The sequence below is a fragment of the Fragaria vesca genome, linkage group LG3 (genome assembly GCF_000184155.1).
Source record: "Fragaria vesca subsp. vesca linkage group LG3, FraVesHawaii_1.0, whole genome shotgun sequence".
NCBI classification, from domain to species: Eukaryota; Viridiplantae; Streptophyta; class Magnoliopsida; order Rosales; family Rosaceae; genus Fragaria; species Fragaria vesca.
The window spans coordinates 6854443-6872106 of record NC_020493.1 but is presented as its reverse complement, the minus strand read 5'-3'; the positions used below and the strand labels follow the sequence as shown (position 1 = coordinate 6872106).

At 38.2% G+C, this 17664-nt stretch overlaps 3 protein-coding genes across 3 annotated transcripts; 1 reads left to right on the top strand and 2 right to left on the bottom strand.

Moving 5' to 3' along the window:
- Window positions 1-3009, top strand: LOC101292973 (protein yippee-like At5g53940-like). The gene is made up of 5 exons (XM_004293810.1): window positions 1-221; window positions 1047-1090; window positions 1569-1677; window positions 2374-2429; window positions 2518-3009. Exons 1-5 carry the CDS (start codon window positions 126-128, stop codon window positions 2591-2593), a joined length of 381 nt encoding a protein of 126 aa, XP_004293858.1. The 5' UTR covers window positions 1-125; the 3' UTR covers window positions 2594-3009.
- A 5043-nt stretch (window positions 3010-8052) lies between these two features.
- LOC101302148 (ethylene-responsive transcription factor 12-like) lies at window positions 8053-8944 on the bottom strand. Its single transcript, XM_004295506.1, has one exon. The coding sequence runs from the start codon at window positions 8942-8944 to the stop codon at window positions 8435-8437; it is 510 nt and encodes a 169-aa protein (XP_004295554.1). The 3' UTR covers window positions 8053-8434.
- Window positions 8945-10826: 1882 nt separating this feature from the next.
- On the bottom strand, window positions 10827-16059 carry LOC101302242 (receptor-like protein kinase At5g59670-like). The gene is made up of 8 exons (XM_004293755.1): window positions 16036-16059; window positions 14400-15452; window positions 13802-13949; window positions 12203-12274; window positions 12032-12103; window positions 11861-11938; window positions 11566-11747; window positions 10827-11359 (listed from the first exon to the last, which is right to left on the bottom strand). Exons 2-8 carry the CDS (start codon window positions 15439-15441, stop codon window positions 11235-11237), a joined length of 1719 nt encoding a protein of 572 aa, XP_004293803.1. The 5' UTR covers window positions 15442-15452; window positions 16036-16059; the 3' UTR covers window positions 10827-11234.
- Window positions 16060-17664: the final 1605 nt, after the last annotated feature.

Genomic DNA, 17664 nt, shown 5'->3' with positions numbered 1-17664 from the left:
CCGGTTGGCAGTAAAAGGTTAGCTGAAAGTAGTGTCCGGGATTTGCTGAAGAAGCAAACCAGAGAGAGCTCAAAAATCTGGTGAGGGAGAAGAGCAGTGTAGTTGGGTTAAAAGCTGAAAATTATATGGGGAGGATTTACGTGGTGGAATTGGAAGGCAGAAGTTACAGATGCCGGTTCTGTGATGTCCCTCTTGCTCTCGCCGATGATGTGCTCTCTCGGGTACCTCTCTTTCTTCATAAAGTTTCAATCTTTATTGGTTTTTTTTCTCATAGAAGCTTGAATTGTATGAGTTTGATTGGGAGTATATGCATAATTGTTGGATTGAATGCAGGAAAGATTGAAACTTGGGTTGTTTTCCGTGTTCAGAAATGGGGTCTTTACTGTTTAGGTTAAATGGTTTTTGAGAAATTGGGTATTGAAAGGAGAAATTGACCGTAATTGAAGCAGTTTAGGGTGAAAGTGAAACCCTTTTGGTTGTTGTAATGGAGAGGGATATAGTGGAGGTAATTCTTTGGGTTCATGCATGGATATGTGTTATAGTCTTATAGGGCATTGTTATTCTGGGTTGGGAAATCTGGATTGAGGCTTTATTGGGTTGATAGCATTGTTGATATTAGAGGGACTGCAATGGATGTGCAAGCATAGGACAAATTGAATGTCTTTTGTATCATATGCATATACATAGATTTGACAATAGGATATCATGCTATTTCCCTCAGTGAGTTCTGAGTGAAATTTTGTTGATGTTAAGAGTAGATAAGTACTTGGTTGTTGAATTTGTGTCAATTAAGTAGTAAAGGAACCTTTCATAACTTCTTCAATCAAATGTTTAGGTTTTGCAAATCGTATGAGGGTTTCTTTAGTGTAAATGTGTAATCCGCTATCATGCTGTTTACTTTCAATATTTTGATTTGGAAGTGATGTCTATAGGCACTCTCATATTTTTTACTCTTTCATCTCTGTTACTTAATTTACGCATCCACATAGTATATCTAAAATACTTTTGTGTAATGATTTGACTTTAACTGGTTGCAATGTGTTTAGTCCTTCAACTGCCGTCAAGGGAGTGCATATCTGTTCAGCAATGTGTAAGTTCTTCGCTATTAATGAGTCTTCTAATGTCATTTCTGGTTTACATAAGCAGTTAATATTTGGTTTAATTTTTTGGCCATAAACACTCCCTCTCCAGATTTATTCAGCTCTGTTTTTTCATGTTTCATAGCATCATCACCCACAGTATGATAATCAGTTTAGTAAAAAAGTGTTACTGCTTCCTTTTCTAACCGTAAAATTACTTATTCTCAAAAACGATTATCTGTCCCTCTCTCTCTTTTGAAACGAAATTCCTTTTTCATTTAAGTGAAACCTGTGTTATAAGTAACATCTGAGGTCTGTTGATCTCAGTACTATGAAGGTTTAATGCTATCGCAGTATTTCTTCATGTCCAGAACTTAAGGATCTTCACAGTCTTATAGTATCTTCCATGGACCATCTGCTGAATTGTTTTTCTACTTTCCTGGTTGGCTTGTTCTCCTCATTACTGACCTGTTAAAAATGTAAATCCAGGGTGAATGTAATGCTTGGTCCTGAGGAAGAGAGGGTAATGATTTCTGGTTTGCATACTGTAGAAGATATTTTTTGTGTCTGCTGTGGACAGATTCTTGGCTGGAGATATGTATGCTTTCTTCTCTCTCTGCCTCATTTTTCCTGCTTTAGTTGTTGCGAAGCTATGTTACAGCAGGATATAGATTATTCCTAGTGAACAAAACATACAATCCAACATACACAAAGGAACATGTTTTCATTATTTATGGCCTCGCAGAAAGTTTATATTATATATGATCCTTTGAGGAATCTAATGAATACCTGCATTAGTACTGTTATTGTATCATTATTCTAGCAACCTTTAGTAATAGCCATCTTCCATTGAGTCAAACTGAATGAAGGAAGATGTAACAATCATGTTAATTAAATAAAAGACTAATGATCATATGTGGTCCTCTAGAACTTTCTCAGATTTTTATGGTGTTTCAAAGCCATCAATGAAAGTGTTATCTATACTTGTCCCAAACAAAACTGGTGTCTCCTATAAACTACTATAAACTTATATCTTAAAAGGATCCTACCAGTTGAACAACATGTTTATCCGTTTGAAAGGAATATCTGTCTAAATTCACTCCAAATGCATGCTCCATTTACCCACTGTCTATAATATTAGATCTTATCTCTGAAGTAAAGAACTATTGCTTGCAGAAAATTTGTTTGTTTTTTATTACTAAACTAAACACTACCGTTTGTAGACTCAAGGCTACCTTAAACACAACACAGTGGGTTGTGACTTAGAACTTATAAGGTTGCTCAATTGTATTAGGTAATTGCACATGACAAAAACCAAAAGTACAAGGAAGGAAAGTTTGTGCTAGAGAGGTACACTCTCACACTCTGTTAAAGCTCTTACTTTTGTATCTATCAGCAGTTTCAGATTGAACTGAAATGTGTTCTGTTTGCCAAACAGATGGAGGATAGAGGAGGATGTAGCGGAGGAATTCAGTCTGGACTCCCGCCCCGGTTCAAGTGATGCAGACTTTTGATCAAGTTCTGCTTTCACTTAATAAAATGCAACAAAGCTCTCGTGGTTTATAATAATCATGTATGCGATTTCATGAGATAGTAAAAGATGATTGAAGATGTCCAATCTATTTAAGGATTTCTGCAGTGTATATATATGTTGGATAATCTCTCTACCGGAAGTTTATATTATATATTTACTTGGAGCTGTCATGTGTTTACTCGTTCTTAGATTCACCAGGATGCTTTATAATAAAACAATGTGACCCATTAGCCTAATACAATTAAGGCTTCTAGTAGTCAGTTCCATGCTAGAGGGCGTGGTTGGTTGGTCTAGTGCGGCTATGGGCTTGTATTGTTCTACTCATATATTGTGAATTGTCCTTCGATTAATGTAAGTATTCTAGTTTGTGGTAATAAATAAGAAGTTCGGTTGATGAGATTTGAGACCGAATAAGAATCACCTGCATATCATATAACATCGTTTCTGAGGTCAAGTGATCCTTTGATGACTGTAATGAACTTTGGATAGTTGCTGTTACTTTGTTAATTTGTGTTGCAACCCTTGAACCAGTTATGTTTTTTGGAGTCAAAACAGAAACAAGGAAAGATATAACAATACAAAGCATGAGTGAAAACGATGTTGAAATCTGTATCGGGTAATTGCTCAAGAGGAAACCCAGAAGTACAAGGAAGGAAAGTTTGTGCCGGAGAGGTACGAACTGACACTATATATTAGAATTTTTGTATCTGCCACTTACAGTTCAGACTGACCTAAAATGGCATCCATGCATCATCCATCTCTGAAACAGAAGGAAGATAGAGGAGGATGCAGCGGAGGATTTGATCAGTCTCGACGCTTACCCCGTCTCAAGTTATGCAGAAGGTCCTTGATAAAGTTACTGCATTCATGAATTAAGTTAACAAAAGCAACGAAGCCTATGTTGTATACTGTGTAGGAGCCCTTTCAGTGAGGACCCTTAAGTTGAGGACTTAGTGAGGACTTTTCAGCTTATCTTACCTTTCGATCTTATATCCATATCTTGACCGTTCAGTTTATAGGTATTTATGAGTAGATCATTTCTCTAAATTTTCAGCTATATAGAAAATTGTTAATGTATTCATAAATATGATTTATCAATTATGAATTTGAACGGTTCATATTTGACATATTTGGTTCGTCCATTAATTTGATCTAGTTTGTTATCTTAATGAATACTAATTTGGTTAAAAATTTGTATAAATAATCTACTTATATTATATAAACCTAAAAACTAAATGAATAAGATGTCAAAATATGATCGAAAATTGAGTCATTTAAACTATAAATCGAAAAATTCTCGTCAAGTCCTCATTTTACTAGTCCTCACTAGAATGATTACTTATCGTGTAGTGAATTTCATTAGTAAAGGAAGATCGGACATTTCGAATCCAGTACTATATGCCAGAGATTCGTGACCGGATGAACGGAGAGATAAGTTTGCAGGAGAAGAAATGATGCCTCCACGATAGAAAAATGTAACAGGTGTTCATTTGGACTTCACCAAATGACCTGTTTAGCAGGCTAGCTAGCAGCAGTGTGATCATATTCATGTAAGCTTAGCTAGGGTTTTTCTTTTTCTTTCTTTATGTCTGCTGAGAGTGCTGCAGCCTGCAAGAGGGAGCTAGGGAGGGGGGAAGGTGATGTGATAATCAATTCGTTATAGACCTGACTGTACACGATGAAACACTAGTCTTTGAATCTTTGTGCTTAAAAAAGATGAAAATATCTCGTGATACCTGATTGGATGTTTTGGTGTTCTGACGTCTAAACAGTATTAAGTGAGTTCATTGTAGTTAATTGTCACATTACTCACTGTTGCCTAGAATGAGTAGAATCTAGTCCCTGCATCTTGGTTTGATTATAATTTTGGTTTTTCTGCGCATTAAAAAAAAGTTTTTATTTTTTTTATTTTTTATATTAAATAAATAATTAAATTTTACAACGAGTCACGATTTTTCATTTATAAAAAAGAGACTAATGACACTAAATTATATAATATTAGGTTAAAAACCTCTATTTTAATTGATGAAATACCCAATTTGTAAAATTAAAAAAAAAGTAATTTTTTTATGAGGTGTATTTTATTTTATTTTATTTTTTTATTTGTTATTATTATTATTTTTTTCAAAGGTGTGTTCGCGTATGATCCACAATTTCAATTACTTGCTATTTTGGTCTTGGGAGGTAGAGTGTTGACTGAGAAATTGAGGTCCCAACACCCCTGCAGAGAGTCAAGAGCACACAGCCATGAGGTGCCTCTGCTCTGCGCCGGCCTCTGATCCGCTCCACTCCACGCCACACAATTCCAAACCCTCCTATTTTCTATTTCTTCGCTCTTTTCCAATTTTCCGTTCATTTTTTGTTATAATTTATAGCACCAACTCTTTTAGATTAGGCACCAACTCTTCCTCTTTTAGAATTTATAATTTATAGCACCAACTCTTTTATAATTTATAATTTATAATATATATGTCATTGATTCATCATATATAATCTCTTGTGAAAAAGATAATGAAGAAAAATGACGAAACCCCCCAACCAAAACGGCGTCGTGGACTGCGGACAAGAACAGCGCCGGCGCCGTCACCAAAATGTTACGGTAGAAGACAAAAGCATGCATCGCTTCAAGTTAAAAAAACAACATTTTTTTTTGGTTTAAGATATATGGATTAACTAGTTATTTAATAAATAAAAATTAACTACGTGACGCTGGCGGGAAAACGACGGCCGTGGCGCCAACGTTTCTTGTGGGTTCCGACTGCCGACAGGTTCTCTCGGTGGCGGGACCCGCCGGCTTTCAGCGGAGGCCAGCCAGCGCGCTGCTGACACGTCGGCGGAGGCGGTGGGGCCCGGGTCATCGGGTACGCATATAATATTGGAAAGGAGGGAAATATTAAAGAGGATCGAGGGAGAGGTAAGGGCACGGAAAAGGAGGGAGGGGCCCCTACAGTGAGAAAGGAGGAGGGAGGGGTCAAATCGGTGGTTTGAATTCACGGCCAAGCTGTGGTGGCAGAGAGAGCGAGCGAGCAGTGGTGCTGACGATGATGACGACGGAATTTGGTGGGGTGTCTGATGAGTCTGACACTGACATAGTGTGTTTTAGTCGTCTATAGTATTCTACGTTTTAAAATTTATTTATATTTTGATTACATTATATATTATATATATTTCTGTTTAAAGTGTTAAATACCTGACCGTAACAAATCAAATCAAAAATAATAAAGTACTTATAATCCATTATAGATGCAATATTCGACAACTAAAATTATCTTATAATCCGTAATCTATACATCTATGGTAACATTCAAGTAGAACATCGTCGAGTTAGCATTGAATTTGACAGATTGAGCTCAATATAAGTTAGCTCAATAGTTTTAATAGTGTTGAAGAGAAAATATCCCACATCAGAAAAATAGATAAATAAAATACAACTTATAAGTGGATAAATCATATCTAATTGTACCGAAGCATTTTGTGATTAAAACCCAACACCTTAAAGGTGGTTAAGTTGGGACAATATCGGTACAATGTGATCAACGGGCCACGTTTGTTCCTGTTCTAGTAATAGAAATATCGAGAAAGTATCGATATTGATAAAATTTCAAGGAAAAAAGGTGAAAATTTATAGAGTATGTGTATAAAAATGTACATAAATTGAAACAAGTACATTGCTAACCGGGATGATTGAGGAGTTTCATGAGGTTTTGGGCAATTAAGGTTCGTTTCTCCTTGATTGCATTTAGATTTTTGTCCAAAATATTCAAAGTTCACCAAATTGATGAGAGATTTTCTCGAACTTTAAATATTTTATAATTTATCATGATATTTTTTGATATATTGAACATTTTGGACGATATATTTATAATTTGACTAAGATATTTTGTTAAGTTAAACAACAGAAAGACGAGTTTTATTTTTTTGTTTTTTCCCTCTTGGTCTCCTTTTGCAAGGGTTCATCAGGATAAAATTCTACATGAATCTAATTGTGTTCATGCATATGGTACACACTTTTCTTTCTTCAAATGATGTGGTGAGCAAGCAAAGAGAGAGGGTGGGTAGACATGACGAGATGTAGTATCATTAGAATGGGGCATTATGGTTGGTGGGTACCATTGCGAGAAAAATAGGAGAGAGACCTATTATGATATGATATATGTTTTCATGCGTCCAAAACCGCCGCCCTAAAAGGCCCCAAAAAAAGCCTACAGGAAAAAGGAAAACATTGACCAAACAAATAAGATTTATCTCCATTTTTATTTATACTATCCCCCGTCTCTATCTCATCCCCTTTCATCTCCCTTTTTCAATGCATATTAAAATTCCCACAGCATTATTTATTCTGGATGCTAGATTAGATTTTTATAATCAAATTGCAAATCTTTGAATGATTTTACAACCGAGCCAGCTGATACTGCATAGCTCTCAGGCTCTGAGCTACACACACCTTCATCATCATTGACGCATCAAGTTTTGGTATTCTTCCATCGTCCTTTTATTGATTTAAAATTTGGGTCCAATCTCACACAATATTTTAAGTATTTAAATTTTTTATTGTATTCTGAAAATGTTCTAGAAGAATTTTTTGCCTCATTTTCTTTTAAATTTATAGTAACAATGTCATTTGGTTAAAGTGTTTAACCGACAACTTTGAGATTATGTGTTCAAACCTCACAAACATACGTAATATATGAGTTACTAATAAAAATTTTAACAAAAAAAAAAAATCATTTGGTTAGAATACGTTCATCTATTATCTTAGTGATCGTTGGTGACTGCATATGCTCTTAATTTGTTAGAGATTCATTTTGAATTTGTTAACACAAGAATTTTCAAACTACGAATATATAATAAAATGTCTTGCGAAGCCCTAAACCTCCTAAAATAACTATCTCGACATGTTTTAACCCAACGATACACACAACAACTATGAGCTACTTATGGTAACAAGCTTTGCCACTTAATGTAATAACAAATTTCTTTAACCTAATGTCTTACCAACCCTAACCAGTAAAGCATCAAAATCTCTAGGGCTGGCCATGTTTTAACTTTGTCTCAACCCCTTTGGTTCGATATCAACAAGACGAAGAATATGAAGAATCACGTAACAAAGAAAAACGAACAAAGAAAAACACAAAGGTGTCACTCCCTCATTCACTGCTCACTAGGCGGCACCACCTTGACATGGATTGCTTATCAACTATCAAATAGCTGGGTGCGAAAGAGACAACAAATTCCCATTGCTTCATGGTAAACAGCCAAGACAGTGACACCCAAAACCGGCAGCCCACGTTAATCACGCCTCCATATTTCCCGTCCGGTCCAGTTCAGTCCGGTCTGAACCGTTCCACCGGCAAGCCACTCCGGTTCACTATTCAAGCGTGGGGGATTAGTCAACTAATTAACGAGTGCTGAGGAACAAGGACACGACTCCGTAGCCTAGTCATGTCGGGACAGAGATGAACATTTTGCATTGCGGAAATCACACGCGCTTCGACCCGAGAGTGGGTCGTTCGCCTGGAAAATGTTTGGGCTGCTCAACAGACACAGAGATAGCTTCATGGAAAACGGCAGACCTAGAAATTTAAACTCCGATTGTTTCATAAAACTGGAAATCCACATATACATAAACTAAGCTAAGCTAGCTCCTCTAACAATCTCGATCATTAAGTGTAACATTACACTGGAGTGACTACACCTTCTCTCTCAGTTTCAACTTCTTGATTCTTCGAACATCCAAAAACAAGATGAAGAGAAAAAGATAAAAATGAACACCACCGAAACGACGCCGTATGCCGAATGATACGAGAACTAAAACACCATGTCAGTTACAGAGCCACAACGGAGGAGGCTCGTTGAGATCAATGGGGAGGCCACGTCGGACGAACCCCAGATACGACGCCGTGCTGGACCCTTCCTGCACCAAGCTGCTGCCCACAACCGGAGCCCGAGGAGCCCTGGACACCACGAACGACGGCGCCGCCGCCGCGTTCTCGCTCTTCGCGACGTCTTTCAGGACGCCGGTGTGGAGGAACTCGACGAGACGGCCGGAGTGGGAGGCCCACTGGGCGGAGGAGACGTTGAGGTCGAGGGAGAGGTCTTCTCCTCCTCCTCCTCCTCTCGTCAGCGGCGCCGGGAAGTTGGTCTTGGCCTTGTTGCCGCGGAGTGACCTGGCGGCGCCGTCGTAGGCGAGAGCTGCCTCCTCCGGTGTGTCGAATGTACCGAGCCAGACACGTGTCTTCTTCCACGGGTCTCTGATCTCCGCCGCGTACCGCCCCCACGGCCTCTTCCTCACTCCTCGGTAATGAGGCTGGCCGGGAACTGAACCCGCCATTGAAACTTTCACAGAGAAAAAATAAAAATAAAAAAATTTGTGCGTGCGTTTGAGTCTTTGAGAGAAAGACGGAAGGGTCCCACAAGAGTGAGCTCCGGACACACCCGTAATCGTCGGCTGGGCAGTTTGTTATATATAAGTGTAAAAGCGCGGGTTCACCGTTGGATCGGGCCATGAGCGAGCGGACGGTTGCGGTTTCACGTGAGGTAATTGGGGAGCGGGAAACGAAAAGAGCCGCCGTCTGGAGTTAGACGTGTGGGTTTTTTTAATGAGGTGACGTAAGCCCTACCCGGCTCGTACGGCCCAGCGGCGCCTGCCAAAGTTAATTCGGGGTTTGAATTCCGGTGGGGCCGGGGGTGGATGAGGGAGGGCACGTGGAGGAGGGTGAGATGGTGTCATAGTAGGAGGAGACAGGAGAGAGGTGATGGGTTTTTGTGGGCTGCTACTCTTTTTCTTTGGTCTGGGTTTTCGGGTCAGGCAAATCAATCAATGGCGTGTTTGACTCGGTTGAGGTGTGACCACACCACAGGTAATAATTACACCCACACGGAGCTGAAGGGAGCTCTGGGTTTTCTGAACATGGAGATCACATCTGTACTGAGGGGTGGGTGGTCTTGGTCGTTGATATGAGCTAATATGCTCATCCTTGCGTAAGCATACTCACGGGAACCTGACAGAGATTTTATTTACTGCCCCAATTTTTCATATTGTTTTTACTTTTTAAACTCTTGTTATTACCAAGTTTGTTTTGACTAGATAGTAGTGTTACACTGTTACTGGCTTGGTAAACACTCAAAACATTGGCAAGGTAACTCGACTCGACTTGCCAACTCGACTCGACTTCACCTAGTCTGGTAACCCCTGTCTTGGATTCGGTTACATCAAATATACTGATATCTTAGAAATCGGTGAGCCTTACTATGTTGGTTAGCCTTGAAATGTTTAGTGTTTAGAGAGTAGTGTAGATAATTTAAAGAGCGGAGAATATTGAGCATCTTCGGTAGTTGTATTAAAAGTATTGATAAGTATATCAATTATTTGGATTTAATTATTGATTTTAAGTATTTGTTTCCAATAATGATTGCTATTTCAATTGTTAAATTAAAATTTTAAAACGTTGAAATGCAAAAATTGAAGGTTGAACAGATAAATTGTAATGTTGGAGAGTTTAACAATAACCAGATTCTCTTTCCTCAAATTGATACATTTATCAATTTAGTTTAGTAATGTTAGGATTTAACAATTTTTTAGATATTTTGTTGGAACTCTTATTCGTCTTAAAAGTTAGACAAATTTCAAATTTTTTTTATAAGGAACCAGATTTCTTCGAGTTGAAAGGGAGAAGAGCCAGCCAAAAGACGAAAAGGGCCAGGTCAATGGTGGTACTAATTTTGAGTGTGAAAGTGGGTGTGAAAGGTGAATCGACTCTGGAGGAAGAGTTGCAGAGATATAGTTGAATTACTTGAATATAACAGAGAGGGGTTGCAGTCTCTGAGCTAACTTCCATAAGCTCCCTCTGCAAGCTGCAGATACAGACACTTGTTCACGTGAAGGCCATCTCTATTTTGGGCGTCTGCATTTTCATGTCATGAAAGGTTCTGGTATTTTTGACCTATTTGGCTACCATTTTACTGGAGACCACTGGAGTATTTTACCACTAGCAAATGTAAATGTCAATTTCATTTTTCCCTAAGCGCCTTGGAACAAATGGGCCACATGTACCACATCTCAAATAAATGGTCTTGTCTCTATTACTTTGGTTTCGAATAACTATACCATATGAAAAATTAAGGCCACCAACTCCTTGATAGTCGCGAGTGGCAAGATAGATGTCCAGCAGCTGCTGTTAGAGCGCTGCTATTTGATACTGTTAGCTCAAATTGTCAGAGACTTTTCTTTATAATGTTTCAGTTTCGAATAAAAACAAAAACAAAAAAAAAACTAAACCATATGAAATGTTGGGAAGAAGCAACATTTCATTTTGATCTATATATGCACCACTTCCTCCGTGTGTAACAAACTTTACCAAAACTGAAAAGGAGAAAAAATTGGACCAATGTACTACATATGACACCCATGAGGGATCTGATCTTCTGTAAGTGTTTCTACTGGAACCTCTAGGTGTTACTTTAAATATCAAGGTTGCGAGAAACTGTACTGATGTAAGCATGCAAGTCCATCTACTCGAATGGCCAGTGATTCATGTCGTGGATCAACCGCAGTCCGGGCACCCAAGCAATAGCAGACTTTAACCAGATTAGGTATAAGGGTGAGTTGGAGGTTTGTTGGATCATGAAAGCAAAATCGGTCCATTTTCAGCTGCTGTTCGCGATTGGCCATGATGATTATGGTGCCTGGACAGCTGAATGTTCTGGGATAAATTGGTCCTCTTCTTTGCATATGGAGCTTCTCTTGCTGCAAACAACAGAGTAAATCATAAGCAACACTTGCAAGGTATACTATAATGCCAACGAACTGTTTTTCTATTGTACGGGTATTGAACAAAGTTCACTTTTCAGTTCCAATTAGCACTATCTTATGCAGTTACATATCCATTGATCAACCAATATCTTACTAAATATGCGCAGTTCACTTTTCAGTTCTTATTAGCAGTATCTTACCAGCCATTTGCTGTGTTCGCAGTATATTCTGCCTCCTTTTCCAACAGCAGACTGAACATGTAACAATAAGAAGAAAAACCCCCAAGACACCAAATGCAAGTCCTATTTTTGCTCCAGCGGTAAGGTGTGGCCCGCATGTTCGCAACCCAGGTATACCACAGAGGCCATGGTTGTCAGTGAAGCTGGAAGCAAATCCCAAGACAAGAATAAAAGCTCAGATTTGGTTATTCATATAAAAATATATAGTTATTTTCATGCCAATAATATTTTAGATCAACTAATACTGATTCCATACTTAAAGCTAGCTCTGTGCAGAAGCCTTCCTCCCAGAGCAGCTGGAACCCTTCCGGACAAAGAATTGCTATTAAGATATCTGCACCATAACAACAAGAAGTTAGTGTGTTCATACTATACATTTACATTATAAGTACTTTGGTTTAAAAAAAAGCATGCCAAAATATCCCACAGTCTTTGTAAGGAGGTCAACTGTCCGAGTGTTTCAGGGATTGATCCATTGAAGGAATTGTATGAGAGGTCCCTGCCAAATGAGTATGTGGTTTCAATTATTACAAGGATACATAAAGAGTAAGCAAATAGAAACTGAACTCTGTATGAAAATATTAAACATAGTACTTACAAAACTTCCAAACTTGGTATTGCTCCAAGTGAGGATGGAATGGCTCCATGTATATTATTTCCACTGAGATTTCTGTCATACACAACATAGTGAGAAACTGAGAATGCAATAACAAATCATAGTATTCTACCAATATGCACACTAAATGTCATGTAAGTATGTAACCAGGCCATACGCTGAACAAAATCATGAGCTCATAAGACAACAAATTCAACATTTTTAGATTTTATAATTCAATGAAAGTCTTGAAAGAGGAACTCACATGCTCTGTAAATGACGCAATTTTGAAATGTCATTCTGCAAAAATCCTTTTAAACCTTGGTTGTCAAGACCCCTGAACAAGCACAACAGTTACCATGAATGTTGACATTTGGAGTTCTCCGTAAGCAAAGATAATTACCTAACATTGAAAGCGGCACCATGGAAATGCCGTCACTCACACTCATACATGCATGTACTAATAAGCAAAAGTGGATTTTACAGTAACAACAAATTAAGCTGCAAATTTGGTGCTAGAACCCTGGTTTAGTGTAGGATAACAAACAAACAAGACAAAATTTACACCAAAAACAGTAGCAACTCAATTGATCAAACCCATTAAGACTAAAATCAAGGTACCTAGACTAGAAGGTCTTCACCCACACAAAGGTAAAAATTGCTAGTTCTCTCAAAATAACTCCTCTAGGGGTACAACTAATCTAATAAAAATTAACAGAGAGCTCTACAAGTGGTAAGATTTTAAAGTTGGGTCATTTAGAGTTAAGTTATGTGTAAAGTCTCACAAATTGCTTTATAAAAGATGCAAGCTCAGATAACTCAAACTGGGACAAATTCAACAAGTGTAAGAGGAAAATTCAGATATAAGATCAAACATGATGCACGAGCAAAGTTGAACCAAGAAAAAAGGCCAAAAATATCAAACACTCTATGACAAGTTATATTACTTTTAAGTGGCTCAAGTTATGCAAGCTCTGTAAAATTAAAGACTGGATAAATATTTGAAGTGAATTGGGGTTATCAGCTAATTTATATCACTTGAGATAATAAGAGTGGGGGCATGGTATGCCTCCCTATAGGATCAGCTAACACAATCAGAAAGGGAGCAATTAGTAAACCAGGATCCTGCAAGAAAGATTTGATTTCAATGGTCTTGGGCTACTACAAGACTTGAGGTGAGGGTCAAACATTACTGTGAAGAGGTCAGAGGATGCCAGGACACAACAAAAAAGTTCAGACTCTGATGCAGGATGGTAGAAGTTCTTTGATGTAGCGGTGAATCCTTTTAGCAAAAACGCAAATAGGTGACATGTTGGCAAATAATGACTTATGTGAACATAAGATTCCAAGGAGTGCCTCTGTTTATTCCTACTAACTAACCAAATAGGAGCAAGAGTGGCAGAAAAACCAAAGATATTATATATGCTTAAAGAGAAGGGATTTGACAATGTAGTTTCTCGAATTAAAAAAAACAAAGAGAGTAATAACTGAAGCACATAAGCAATTGAAATACTTGCAACAAGCAATTTCAGAAAGATAGAATCAGAGCTAAGATCAAATAAGATAGATACAGAGGCATGAGATACAAGATCATGAACATACAGTCCGTCAATGACCCATTTGCTGGTACTTTTATCAAACTGGCAATCAGCTCCACTCCATGGGTGTTGTTGGGGAACACAAGGATCACCATTCCACCCCAACCGTACAGGAAGCCCTAATGTAGTCTTCAATGTCTGTAAAGCCTTTACTGCATTTTTTTCACATTAAGAAACAATTAACTTCAAGCTATTTCTGTAGAGTTGCCTACCAATACATACATTTATATATTAATAACTGAAAAGGCATAAGTGATATGCAAATGATGTCTTTAACATAATATATGCTTTCTTTATTTTCTCATAGGTACCCATAGAAAAGAAGCTCCAGAAAACAATAAAATAAAATATAAATATAAAAGTAGATTGTAAAAGATATGAGAGAAGATCAAAGAGTGCATGCCTACCAGTTTTTCCTAGCATAATAGGGTTAAGGACTTGTTATGATAATAATTCAGAAAACGGTATACCCGAGAAAGAAGTGGCTTACATGAAAGATGTTCAAAATGCATATAAACTAAATTAGTGCAAGTAAACTATTCTTGCAAGACTCTTGGTGAAACAAACTTAAACATACAAAACCAATGAGGGGGAATATATACCTTCATCTGGTAAAGTTTTCGACTCGGCAACTATAATTTCAAAGATCTCAATCGCACAGATTATGGCATGATCTCTGTTTTTAGGTTTCAAGGTGATTGTCAAACTCCTCCCATTTACGGGAACAGTTGTATTAAGTACAAGAGCCGAATTACGGTCACCACTAAATTTGACAATATCCACCTCTTCAAATGCAATGTCACCATTTATAATAATGTCAAATACCCTTTGTCCTACACCATTGATACTTTCATCTATCTCGGCAAAGTGTAACCAGATCGAGTAGTTTCTGTTAGGATCAACGTCCATGGTATATTCTATATCGGGCTTACTGTCAGAACTCACGATTGCTCTCTCATAAAGCCCTGCAGGATAAAAGTTTGGTGGTTTTGAAACTTGCTTAATGCTGGCTTCAATGGATATTGATTTATCACCACCACCAAAGGTAGTAATGGGTTTCCAAAACCTATCACCGCCCCACGGATCCCCACCATAGTCAGCACCAAACTTTGGCCTTCCATCACCACAACTCAACCTTAACACTGTTCTAAGAATAATTCCTTGGCCAGAGTGTTGGCTGAACTGGTATGCTTTATCATCAATTTGAAGAATTTCAAGGGCAAGGATTGCTGGGTCACCATGACCAGTGCTATGAAAGCAGATGGAAACAGAGCCATCAGTAAGAAACACTTGCGCTTCAGCAAAAACTTGATCATCCACATTGCTCCAACCCGATTTTAACGAAGTAATAAGAGTACCCTCGACAGAAATATCAAACAAAGGTTCAAGATCATCGCTTTTCAATTGAACCGATCCAAAGAATACCCTCACAGAGTAGTGTCCTTTAGGAACTCTATTGATAATATAACAATTTTCAGGCCCTTCAGAAAGAGGAAAATATCTAAGTGTATCAAGATGAGGACTGACATAACTGGGGAGGGAAGCATTAGCAGGGATTCCCCCTGTATATCCAAAATCCCTATACCACAGTGTGTTGGTTGGTGCTGTATGGACATCATGACGTGCTCCACAGTTTATGCGCATAGCATAAGGCGCTGTACTCGAAACACCATCGGACAAGTTAAAAGCAAAACACCAACCAATCAAGAACAGGAAGATAAAGCAAAAGATCAAGTAATACACACTAATCTTATACACATTTGCTATCTTCATCGCGGTAATCAAACAACAAACATGTAGCAAATACCCAAACTATGCTTAATTCTCAGAATGAGCATCCTAACTAAGTAAAATTTCTTACTCCCAGGTACAGAATCAGGTATTCATTTTTCGCATATCTTCCGTGTTAATTATCCATTAAACTACTTTTAATCCTCTGATTTACACTCTCCTCTGCTCCTAATTTGGAAAACTGAAAATGCAGATTCCTTTCCTTATCCTAAACAAACAAATCTTTCTTTGCCAAAACAACACCATATCGTATCATTCAAACTAAATTAGTAAAATTCATTCCATTTCTATAAATTTTCACCGCACAAGATCTTCAAAACGAACGCTAAAAATCACAGTAAGAACTCAATTATCAACCTAAATTCATCTCAATGCTACTGAAACTACGCATCCAAAAAGTCAAGAGCAGTGAAAATCAAAGTATCCGAAAGCCGTTGAACAACTCACCAGGCTTGGCCGAAGCCGAAGAGAAAACGAAGCAGCAGAAGATGAGAAGCCACTGAAGACGAAGAAGAAGAAGAAGAAGATGAAGACGAATCGACCTCACCATTGCTTAAGGTGTACTGCACCGCACTGTAAGTAGTACTACTCACGCGGCATTAGCTTTTCTTCTTTCTCCACTACACTATATCCCATTCTCCTTCTTCTCCACTCTCAGCTTTTTCGCTTTGCTTTTCCTCTCTGTGAGAGTTTTAGTAGAGAGAGGGAGAGAGAGAGAGAGCTTGGACGTGTGTGCCACTAGACGCTAAAAATTACAGCGAGAGTCGTATTTACTGGTCTTTTTGCTGACGTGTGATGACGTGGTGATGTTACTGTGTGGCTCACAACCATGGAGCTTCATGGAGGTTCACCGTCCGATGGGTCTGTTCGCATTCTTTATTGGCGCGATGGTGGTGTGGGGCCCACTGGAGAATGTAGGAAGGGGCTGAAACGGCGTCGTTGAGTGCGGTACGCTAGCTACAGCTATGAAGCACGTGAGCACGGTAACGTGGTGGGGAGTGGGGGGGATGGAATCACGGAGTATTAAAAACCAAGTGGTTTTTGGATTTACGTTGATGTCGTTTTTAGCTTCAATTAGTGATTTGGTGGGTGTGTTAATCAGTGGTTTATTGTCGTTTAACGACGGAGATTGATCGGACGGCTGAGGATGGTCGTGGGTTTTAGTGCAGACTTCTGGAAATGTTGACTTTAATGAGCGTGGACTCTCCTTTGCAGCATGAATCGGTGCGCGATCATCGGAGGGTGGCTTTTGTGAGCCTTAAGCATCATTAAGTCCAATGTAATACCCGACCCGACCCAACTAACAAGTTAATGGGTCATAAAAATTCATTAATGGGGAGCGGTTTGTTAGGTAATTCATTAATTTAATAGTAGGATATGGACGTCTACTATTCTACATTGCATGGACCAGTTTAAAAGTAGCTGATACGGTGGAGGCTGCTGGTGATTCAACCATGGTTACTCAAATTAAATTTAGTTTAGCCCACGTAAATTAGTTTGCATTCGTAGAGTATTAATAATTTTCTGCGGATCTTAGTTTATTTGTAAAATCGTTGCTTAATCGTTACAAAGTGGGTGTACTTAGGATTTCATAGTTTATGCTTTAACTAGTATGAGACTTACAATTCTGCAAGACAATGTTTTCTGACGACCTCTAGGGGTGTGTCGTCTTTGTACTGTTTGCTCTGATTTAAATGGACCTTTTGATAAAAAAAAAGAGAGTTGCTGCTACGTTATGTGAACATGGAGTCCATAAATTGAATCCTTAGTATAGGGTTTCATGACTCTAGAGTCATTTTGTATTTTATTACGAGAAAAAAAAATAGTTCGTCACATACGAGACTAATAGTGTTTTATATAAAATGTAATGAAATGATTTAGGTACATGATAAAACGTTAATTTTGTACTTGAGTTTAGATGATAATTTAAAATAAAGTATAGGCTAATCAAATTTTAAGAAACATGATATACATTGATGTTGGGCTCGTGTCTAGTTCATTCCTGGTCTCTATCATCTTTTTAGTCACTTACAAAGTTCTAACAAGATTCATGACAAGTTCTATTCCAATCATAAC

Bases quoted from the DNA above. Each gene is read 5' to 3' on its own strand.
- LOC101292973 (XM_004293810.1), top strand. From the start codon at position 126: ATGGGGAGGATTTACGTGGTGGAATTGGAAGGCAGAAGTTACAGATGC. The intron at 222-1,046 runs GTACCTCTCTTT...CAATGTGTTTAG, and splicing joins CCGATGATGTGCTCTCTCGG to TCCTTCAACTGCCGTCAAGG. The intron at 1,678-2,373 runs GTATGCTTTCTT...CAATTGTATTAG, and splicing joins AGATTCTTGGCTGGAGATAT to GTAATTGCACATGACAAAAA.
- LOC101302148 (XM_004295506.1), bottom strand. From the start codon at position 8,944: ATGGCGGGTTCAGTTCCCGGCCAGCCTCATTACCGAGGAGTGAGGAAG.
- LOC101302242 (XM_004293755.1), bottom strand. From the start codon at position 15,441: ATGCGCATAAACTGTGGAGCACGTCATGATGTCCATACAGCACCAACC. The intron at 12,275-13,801 runs GTATGTTCATGA...TGTGTATGACAG, and splicing joins AAATGGGTCATTGACGGACT to AAATCTCAGTGGAAATAATA. The intron at 11,748-11,860 runs GTATGGAATCAG...ATTTGCTTCCAG, and splicing joins CTGCACAGAGCTAGCTTTAA to CTTCACTGACAACCATGGCC.